At 35.4% G+C, this 11,198-nt stretch overlaps 1 protein-coding gene across 2 annotated transcripts; it reads left to right on the forward strand.

The window, feature by feature from the left end:
* Nucleotides 1-3,915: 3,915 nt before the first annotated feature.
* On the forward strand, nucleotides 3,916-10,500 carry LOC148040154 (uncharacterized). Of its 2 annotated transcripts, XM_087666124.1 has the most exons (4): nucleotides 3,916-4,079; nucleotides 4,161-4,355; nucleotides 9,407-9,726; nucleotides 9,949-10,500. In XM_087666124.1, the coding sequence occupies exons 2-4, from the start codon at nucleotides 4,170-4,172 to the stop codon at nucleotides 10,487-10,489; spliced, it is 1,047 nt and encodes a 348-aa protein (XP_087522250.1). In that variant the 5' UTR covers nucleotides 3,916-4,079; nucleotides 4,161-4,169; the 3' UTR covers nucleotides 10,490-10,500. The 2 variants fall into 2 exon arrangements, with proteins under 2 accessions (XP_087522250.1, XP_087522249.1); XM_087666123.1 differs by having other exon boundaries at nucleotides 3,916-4,355.
* The last annotated feature ends 698 nt before the right edge of the window (nucleotides 10,501-11,198 follow it).

The following is an 11,198-nucleotide window of genomic DNA, read 5'->3' on the forward strand; positions in this document are numbered from 1 at the left end:
TTGATAATGTGTCCTAGATATTCCGCCTCAATGTCCATGAAAGAACAATTAGTAATCTATGTTATCTCAAGATATCAAATGCCTTCTCATATGTACCAAATGGTCCTGTAAAGTCTTACTATAGATGTGTACATCATCAAAGAATACCAACACAAAGTGAAAGAGGAAAGGATGCAAAATCTTGTTCATAAGACTTTGAAAGGTAGCTGGGGTGTTTATCAATGCAAAGGGTATGACTAGAAAATGACAGAGACCGTGATTTGTCATGAGAGCAACCTTAACTTCATCACCTTATGTCATGCAAATATGATGATAGCAAGATATTAAATCTATTTTAGTGAAATGCTTTTGCCCTTTTAGCTCATCAAGTAAGTCATCCACCCTGGGGATAGGATACCTATTCTTCACTATAATCTTATTGAGATCCTTGTAATAAATGCACATTCGAAATGATCCACTCTTCTTTTTCACAATGAGGACTAGGGATGCATAAGGTGAGGACTAGAATCTATAAATCCCATCTCTAATAGCTCTTTAATCTACTTGGTTAGTTCTTTCCTTTCAAACTTGAAAAGCTTGTAGGGTGGTTTGTTAACTAACTTTGAATGAGGCTCTAAATCAATTCAATGGTCAACCTGTCTTTTAGGGGGGCAATGCTATAGGTATCTAGAACAAATCTTTATACGCTTCTAGAATGCTTTTATGGATAAAGTCTTGACTAATTCTTTAGGCTGATCTGGCACTTCTTTGTTGAGATGCAAGACTAAGATTCATGATCTTTTATTGAACTCCTTTTTGGCATGTTTTGTTGTAATAATCTAAAAATCAATTTTATTATGGATTCCATCCAAATGTATAAGTTGTCTACTTGTGAAAAACTCTAGGTACAACTAAGAAAAGTCCATAATAATTTTTCCCAATTACATAAACCAATCACAACATAACACATTGTCAAGAGGATCCATATCCAAAGCAATCCATTTGTTGCCCATAATTTTCAACCAACTGATCAATAAACATCTTAGAATACATAAAATTTTTATTTCTTCATCCCCATTGGTCACTTGGACTTTGATAGGCTACTGAAGTAGTAGGGAAGCACCTCAATTGGTCTATGGTTGATTTATTTATGAAGCTATGGGTATTACCCATTGTCAACAAAAATGAACACATTTTTTCCACATCGAATCTCTATGACTATATTGTCTAGCCATGCATCTTATTTTAACCTGTAAGTGACATGTTTCCATCTATGTAACCAAAGTTGATACACCTAAAGGCTACCAAACCTTGTGGCGAGCTAGATATCTATATTGGTACCCCAATGATGAGGATTGTACTTGTAATGATATGTTTATACTCTACAGTGTTTTGTAATAGCCATATTTTATCTTGTTTTGGTCCTCAAGAGGTTTGAATCTTCATGAGCACTTGAATATTCAATCCTCTATACATAGTACTTGTGTGAGGGATAAAATAGTAGCACAAGATTCCTACACAGGCTTCAAATCACTAGGAGGTAAGTAAAGTTCCCTCCAGGTTGGTTGCTTGTATCTCTTCGAGATCTTTAGTGGGGAAGGGTCACCTCTCTATTGCCCCGCTATCTTCCTTAACATCCACATTTTTCCTTGATGGAAATCTCATCATGGAAGGGATGTGCTATACTAATCAAACAGCATGATATGCATTGCTTGAATGATTCATTCATCTCATTCCATGTAATGCAACTGAACAAAATTGGAATCCACAAAATGAGTAGGGAGAGAACTTATCATGCAGTGACTCATTACTTGGCTTATCCATTACTCTAGATTTTTATATATTTTTACCATGGATCAAACAAACATCAGCAAGACATTAGATTAGAGTAATGAATCTAGCTAATAATTCACACTTGAACAAGAGGTTTAATATAATGCCATGATGCTAAACTAGGCTTCTAACTTACTATTTTAATCAAGAGAGAAGTATGATCAATGAATGGGCTGATTCTATCAATGATATGCTAAAATTTGATGAAAAAAATTCAACTCTTTAATCTCTCGATCAAGTGGATGAAGCTCAGTAAATGGATAGGTGAGAGAGATGAAGAATTGATTGAGAATACCTCTTGTATTACTTGATGAAAGACTTGGATGCTCCTCGATGCTTGAATATGCTTTCGGTTGCTCAAAGTTGAAAAAATGATATTCAATCATTGATCCTTGGATACTTAAGAGTGGTCTTGAAGAATTGGTGTCTTAAGATTGAACCTTAATCCTATTTACCCCAAATCTTGACTCAAGGTTGAACTCCATAGCTCAATAATGGTCCATTTGTATCCATAATGATCCAATGTTGTCAATGAAGAAGCAAAAACCACATAAAGCTCTTTGAATGAAAGGACTTCAGCTCTCATTAAACTTGAGGAATCAATAATTTCATGCTTGAAGAAGAATCCTCAAATTTCTCCTCCATGAAAGCTTAAAAAGTAGAGAAAGATTCAATGTCTCCCATCTTGATCAAATCTTGAAAGGATCTTGTTGTATCCCCATTAGGGTTTGAAGATAGCAAGAGGTAAATAAATGAGCTTGAATGGAAGGCACTTTGGTCAAGGATTCGAATGATTATCCTTGTCGAAGAAGCGATGAAGCTCAAAATCAAAATACATGGCCTGGAATGGATGAACAAAGTGCTAAAATCAATGCAATTTGCATTGAACAACTACGTGGCCTGGAATGGATGAACAGAGTGCTAAAATCAATGCAATTTGCATTGAACAGCTACCATACACGTGGCCATTTTTCCCCCTTCATTGGTCATTAGGATGATCTTGGAGAAAGATCTTAAAGCAAATCTACCATAGGAGCTGAAGCAAGCTTGCAACTAAGTCCAATTAACTCCTATTTTACCAAGTTATCTTCAAAATGGCTTGTAATGGATGGCGACCTGCTATTTTTTCCAAAATTTGATTAAATCTCCTCCAAATCCTTGTCAAAGCCCCAAGATTAGACTCCAAGTAGAATGCTTGCAAGTACATGCTATGTGGCCCCTGTACTTGTTGCTTGAGATTTGATGGTGGAAAATAGAGAGAATATGTCTAGAAATAGAAAAACTCAAATAGATCAAGAGCCTCTGCTTTGATATCGCTTGTAAAGAAGCGAGTCAGGAGAGAGAAAGAAGAGAGAGATGACTTCAAAAGAGAGAGAGAACGATTAGAAATAGAGAGAGAAAGATAGGATGTGAGAGATGGAACGCATAAAAGTTGAGAGAAAGCTTGAAGATGAAAGAAACTTTGTATTAATTCTAAATGGTGAAAAATAAAGTCCCTTACACCTTATATACCAGCCAATGTAGGTAGTATTTCTTCACATTATTAATCGCAGTTTGTTACATTTATGCACTACAAATATATTAAAAGTTACTCTTTAATTTTTGCATTGATATTTGACATGAATAGACATGTACTATTGGGCTAGAAGTTGAATCCATGGTTTGAACCTATGCACCCTTACTACTCGACCCATACTTAAACCGCTAGTCTATGACCCCATTGGCATTTTTCCATTGATTTTGACATGTGATCTAACTACATTAAACTTCCTCTTCTTTTCATTGCAACGCAAGGCAAGCTGAGAACTTATTCCACACATTTTGCCAATCCTTGCAGTTTTATTGATCATCGTAATGGCACCAACCATCTAATTCTAGCATCCACCCACGGAAGGACAACTCTCGTAATGCTAATTCTTGCAGTTTTATTGATCATCGTAATGGCACCAACCATCTAATTCTAGGATCCCCCCACCGAAGGACAACCATGCAAGCTACAAGAGTAGTTAATGGCAGGTCTAAAGGCCTAAGGCAATTCTGGATTGTAGGACGTTAATGAAGTGCACGAAGTGACGTCTGCCGTTATTGTTTGTGAGAGGGGTGGTTGATGGGACGCGGCGATGTATGGTGAGGTGCGCACCGCCCCAATGGCGACCGGCATCTGCTGACATGCCGATTATCGAGCGGATCTTAATTTGCAGGTGCCCATATACAATTTGTGGATGAGCCGCTGCCTACAATCGGAAGCCGTGCGCTGATGATGGCGGGTACGTGATCATTGCAGGCAGACTACTACTGTATATTGTGCAGAGACAATCGTATAAGAACCCAGGATAGTATTGTATCAGGCGGGGACAATGGGCGTAGACTACTATGGAGTCCTCAAGGTTCCCAAGACGGCTTCTGCGGATGACTGCAGGAAAGCCTACCGCAGGCTGGCCATGAAGTGGCACCCTGACAATAATCATCATCACGTGGAAGACAAGGCCGACAAGGATCGTGGCCGCCGCCATCGGTTCGACCTCATCTCAGAGGCCTACGAGGTACTTCATCCAAACGTTAATGCCTTCACAAAAGACATTAGGACGATGATCATTATGATAAATCATGATCATGCTTAATAGTATAATGATCATAATGATGATGCTGCTTAGTAGAATTATAATATGTCTATGACGAGCTGGCTAGCATGTAAAGCACTGTTAATCTTGTAGTTCATGCCATACTTTCTACCTACATACATATAAACACTATCTATATTGCCACATACAAGGAAAGCTGATGGCCAAACCAATTCACTTAGTGATAACATCCATTGGAACCTTCTCCCTGCGCATCACAACATTGCATTCATGCAATGAATGTGAGTTATGCTACAGCTTGCTTGCCATTACATGATTAAGTCGAGAACTTAAATAACACCTACAACTTGCCATTACATGTTTGAGTAGAGGACTTAAATAACACCTATATACAAGAATTATGTCCAATTCCTCCCAAAATGTCTCAAATGTAAAATTTTCATGCTACAATTCAAGAGTACATGAGCTTCATCATACTTAACAAATATCTTGGCATGTGACATGCCAAAATTATAACGGTGTTGGAAAAAAAGGGGGCTACTAGGTGACAAGAAAGCACAACAAAAAAGTTAGAAAAAGGCACTACTAATGCAAAAAATATAATCCACGTGGGAATAAAAGGGCTTTTAGACAAGGAAGCACAACAAAAAAGTTAGAAAGAGACACCACACCAATGGCATACTAGTTTGGGTGTGGGTTGAGTTATAACACCATGTGCATCGTATCCCCAAAGGCATAATAAAATATCTATTCACTTCTTGAAAGAGACGCTAATAACGTGAAGATATTTGAAACTGCACCAACCAATCAAATGGTCTTATTTTAAGGAGTATCCCCTCACCCAAGTGACTGTCATTCATTTTGTACGAATAAGTTATAGATCTCTATAATGGAGTTATCCTTTTTGTATGAATAAGTTTGATTGCCCCCTCATTCATTCTAGTAGGAAAAGTCTTATAATATCAAGATTCTTTTGGAAATTAGAGAAGAGGGGAGGTGAAAAAATCTTGGAAATCTTGATAAAGTCATTGGATAATATTGATTCCAAGTCAATTTTCCTTGTTTCAGGAGTCATTATGGTGTTTTTAAGATCCTCTTCATGAAATTCTTGATCCAAAATCTTAGCCAAGGAGCTTCAAACAACCCTAGGTTTAATTCTTGCAATGGTGGCTCTAGCATTAGTAATTTCATAGTTGTTATATGTAGACTATTGAAAATTTCTAAGAATTGCTCATGGAAAATGCTTAACTTACATTGGTTGGAGGGAGAAATAATATTACTTTGGTTAAGGAGAGAAGGGATATGAATTTCTATTCTATCTTGAGGGTCATTGAGATTATTAGGTCTATTTCAATTTTAGTGATAAGGCTACTGCAGTTCGAGTGCCATGACTATAATTTCCCTACCATTTTCACACTAATGGGAAGTATGCAATCAATTGTAGCTATTCGCGATTACCCTTGAGTTTTTAATTAGATAACTACTAATTATGTTGTTAATTTTAGGCAAACAAAGAGTGTCAAGGAAGTTATTATTGTATATAAGTGGATACCCTACCATCATTCTAGGCCTTAGATGGTATGTTGAATCCTTAGTGTTGAGCCTGTGATAACTTTAAGGGACTTACACCATTCATACTTAGTTTAGGAATCTTTTCCTTTCCATTAGTATTTCTTTAAGGATGATCATACCCTCCTTGCTTTAGTACCTTTAGAATCCATCCTTTTAGCCTTTAGCTTTTGAGAAAATTATTATTTAGGCTAGTGGAGTCCTTTGGAAGGGAGTCCTCCTCCTCCTCTTGAGTGAGATCAAAGTCACATTTTTGTCAACTCTTCATAATTAAAGATGCCTAGATTATTTTCCTTAAAATCATTGTTGATACCTTCATCTTCCTCTATCTCCTAGTCAAGAGTTCCTTCCACCACATCATCCTCATCCAAGGATGAAGGTATTTTTATAGTTTCAACATCATCTTGACACTCATGGTTCACATATATAAAGAGAATGCAATGTTGTGCCAATAATAATTGCTCTAATGGATTGAAATGAAATGTGAAACATATGTTAAGTGTGATCAAAATAAGGAAAATTTGCTCTCTCTTGGTGCTATTTCACAATTTGCAATAAATTTATGATTTAATTTTGTGAGAGGAAATTTGATCTTTTTACACCAAAGATTAAGAGCAATAATTATGATCTTAAAGTGATATTGTGATTTGATAGTTTTCTAACAGGAAATGGTTGTACCCTTATTATTTCCTAATAGAAGACCAAAAGGGCTCAAAAAAAGCACCCATTCAATCCCAGCTTCACTTGATGTATTAGAAAGAAATGTGTTTAATTGGGGTGTGTGTGCTTCAAATCTAGTGATTCTATCTCGTGGATTTTGGGATATTCCTCCTTGTTACTAGCACATGTACTTACTATCCATGGTTTTATCATGGCACAATGCTTTGATTCAACTACGTAACTTAAGGCATTCCTATGTGTGGTAGCCACTCCTATTAATTGTGAATACTTTGTTGTTCTAGCAAGCTATTATATGTTTTCTTCTTGTGTTGGGTGGATGAGTAGTATTGTGACATCATGAGTGGGTTCATTATGGTGAATTAAGGCTAACTTACATTTTATAGATGTGACAACTTTAATAGTATTACCTTGTAAAAGAAACAAAGTACAATGGTGATAGTCTTCCTTTGGGTTGAACTCAAAAAACCACTTGAATTAGGTTATTTTACAAAATAAGCAACCTAACACTAAAAATTTCTTTGGTACCATGGCTCACCATGGTAGACTCACAAAATTTAGTTAAGAAAAATGCTCTTTCTATTGTTAAAGGAAATCAATGAATATTGAGGAGAATATGAACTTATAAGAATATAACAACAACCATGAACCAATTTTTATGGAGCATACTTTCCAAAATCAATATAAGAGCCTTCAGTTCAAAGATTTATAAGTTTTTTTATGGCTCTTGATGGTATTTCACAAATTTTTTACTATCATAGACTTATTCTATCATTTTATATGGCATCTTCAAAATACATGGGTTTTTTTTATAGTGTACAAAATCTCTTACAACTAACTCACAATTTCCATGAATGTTGTTATGACCTTATCTCAAGAACCCACACCATTCACTTTGTAGCAATACACAAATGCAGAAGTGTTAAGGACAAAATATCTACTTTCTAAAGTAGTCAAAGTTTCAACCAACCAACAACCCTGATGCAGCCATGTAGAATAGTCAATGTTGAGACTTCCTATTGGGTCTAACATTGCTAGAGAACAAGATTTTTTGTGGACATGGCATAATAAAGAAACCACTTAGTACATGCCTATCATATGTGTAGGCTATGAAGTAGATTATTGGCATCTTTAGTGCTATTGCAAGTCATCCTTAGATGTATATGCCTAAAAAGATAGCCATGAAAGCATAAGAAACTAATGGGGAAATAACAAAATGTGAGATATTTTAAAATTTATCAAAATTTTCTCATGTTTCTCACCCCAGAATACTTTAGCAATGTGAGTCACTCTAGAATGCTTTAGCAATGTAAAAAGATTTCCATTAAGCTTATCGTCAACAAAGTCAAGCTACAACAAGCCTCAAGTGTTCATGCTACCAAAAGTTGCTAACTTTCACTTTGAATCCTAGAATGTCATTGAAGAGAGAGTTTCTTGTCTTAAAGGAGGATTTTTAGGGTTACATGGAGGATAAAGGGCATGCATGTATCCTACAATGGTGATGTATGATTACCATCTTGCAAAGGAATATAGTGGCTTCTAAGATCAGTTAGACACTATGTTAATGACCTTGTTGATATTATTTGATAAGCCTACAAGCTACCCATGAATATGTTCAAGGGATGGTTTCTAGTGTGATGAGTTGATGATCAAGAAAACACCCCATGGATTACCTCCATTATTTATGGAGAGGGCTAGATTTTTTTTTGTGATGATTCCACAAGAAAAGTATATATGAGATTGGGTAGTAGGTCCATAGCCAACCTTCCCATAACATACCCTTACAAACATAAGATGGTAGTGAGTGTTGAAAATTGCCCACATGGATACACACACACACATGCATGCATATATATACATATTATAATATACTCCATGGTAGGTACATGTAGCAAAACCATGGATTTTTCAACTTCCCTTATTTCTAGAGTAATGAGAAATACATCATTTTTGAGATAGTACCATTTTCCAAGCATGTAAATTTCAAAGTTTGCTGTGTATTGCAGATCCCTCTCCTTGCTCCATTGATTTTGAAGCCTAGTCTAGTTTTGTGAGAGACCTTTGTTCTCACATACGTGGTTAAATATATATTTGTTCACAATGGGAACCAATGGCGGCTCCATAATCTCAATAATCCTTCATCCTACAAATTGTTATGGGGGGAAAGTTTTTAGCTACTTGCTTGAGATTCTTACAATGTTAGGTACTACATTCTTCTAGGCATTCATCAACTTACAAGCAAGAAAGCACATTAGGAATTATTGCATTAAAAAAGAAATCTATATGTAAACATGTTTAGACACTCATACTTAGTATTATAAAGTGAAGCCCATCTATGGCTATTTATTTTGAACATTTGATGATGATACTTGGATATTAAACTTGAAAAATGTGCTAATAGACAATAAGAACATATTTTGTTGTAGTAGACATGTCTATATATCTAGGTCATATTTATTATAGCTAGATATAATTGAGCTACATTACAAATGTTTAGCAAACCAAAAGAGGATAAGTCAAATTCATATTACTATACACGAATGTATATAAAGTGAATTGATAATCATCATGAAAATGTGAAATGATAACCAACATAAAAAAATTTAGCTAATTATATATCAATAACATGTGTGTATTATTGTTGAGAAAGTGTCATTTATTAGTAGAGAACCATACTCATTTTAGTAATTTGGCTTTAAGTTTTTTGCTTCAACACGTACTATATATAGTTGCTAGATTATAGCTTTTTTGGGATAAATTTATAGGTTTTATGTGATGCTCAAAAGCGTCTGCTATACGATGAGGTGGGTGAAGAAGGCTTAAAGAATAATCACGGTTTTCATGCACGAAATGCCCTTGAGGTCTTTAAGGAGGCATTTGGATTTGATAGCCCTAATGTTATGGTTGAAGACTTTGAAGGTGCTCTAAATAAGGTCTTCAAATCAGCACTTGAGGTGACCTCAACTCCAGACATCCAAAACAAGGGCCCACCAGTCCAAAGAAAGCTTATATGCAGTTTAGAGGAGCTTTACAATGGTTCCATGCGAAAGGTCAAGGTCTCTAAGAATGAGCTTGATGCAAACGGGTATGCTCTTGGTCAATGTATTTTCCAACAAAGGAAGCATCTTTTTACATTCCTTTCTACATCATGTGCACATGCTTAGCATTGTATGCATGTGCAATTTTCTTTCAAATTACTAGTATTGATTTCTTATTGTTTCCATCTAGAGAAATTAGTGTGTTTAGTCTTATTTTTAATGTGACAGGTTTAAGATATGATAATATTATGGTTTCATTTTCTATGCAGGAGGACAATACCTACTGAAGAGACATTAACTATAGAAATAAAGCCAGGTTGGAGGGCAGGGACAAGGGTGACATTTCTAGGAAAAGGTGGGAAGGCATTAAACATGCTTGCATCTGATGTGGTGTTTATAATTGAGGAGAAACCACATCATCTAATGAAAAGGAAAGGTGATGACCTAGTTATAGTGAAGCCAATAGCCTTAGTGGATGCTTTGACAGGCTATGTTGCTGAGGTGACCACTTTAGATGGGAGGGTGTTAAGAGTGCCATGTATGGACGTACTGAGGCCTGGGTCAGAGGTTTTGGTGAAGAATGAGGGAATGCCAATACCTTTTGATGATGATTTAAGGACATCTTCCAATGCATCAAATCATGTGGAAGCAACTAAAAATTGTACACATGATCTAGTTGTCCTAGAGTCAACATTAAAGGACAAGAAAAAAAAAGGTGATTTAAGACTACACTTTGAGATTATCTTTCCAATCCAACTTACAGCAAGACAAAAACATGCAATTCGACATGCATTGATTGAGTTGAAATAAAGTAATGCATTTCTCCCTTTCATTTTCTCTTAGATAACAATGGATTACTACATATTAATCATTGTTGAAGAAAATATGCATAAATGTATAGTTATTCATGAATCTCAAGTATCTAATCCCAAGGTAGATGATTATTTGTGAATAGAATTCAATAAATATGTTGGGCATCTATGTTCTTTCTTAATACATGGATTGACCTAGCATTCTAAAGTAACTGTTGCATTCGAGCAACAAAAGTGATTATTCTAATTTTCCACTTCTATTGCTTTTCCTTGCAATTATTGAAAAAAGTCCTATTGTGAATCTTCTTCAATGCAAGTACACCAATTAAGGATGATCATAGTAGGTAGATATTTACAAATTTCCTCAAAAATATTTAATAATGGACTAACAAATCTTTTCAAGGACACTTTAAACTTAGAGAAAATTTAATAGAATGTACATGAAATTTGACACAGTTTTTAAGACTATGCCACATTTATTTTTTACAATATGCAATAAATATGTTACAAAGGATCCATTAAGTGTTTGCAATATCATTTCTCTAGTTTATCCTAAGGTGCATTTATGAGATGATAATCAATACATGAGTTTGTTTTCCTTTCTTTTCCTTTAGAAACTAAAGAGTAGAAACGTGTCTATTCTTTTAACATAAGAGGTGATTTCAATTTTTGGAAGAACTTTCTTGCCTAAAGACTTAAGAGAATTT

Source organism: Lygodium microphyllum, chromosome 2, assembly GCF_053477565.2.
Source record: "Lygodium microphyllum isolate KBCC chromosome 2, Lygodium_microphyllum_v1.1.10, whole genome shotgun sequence".
Lineage (NCBI taxonomy): Eukaryota > Viridiplantae > Streptophyta > Polypodiopsida > Schizaeales > Lygodiaceae > Lygodium > Lygodium microphyllum.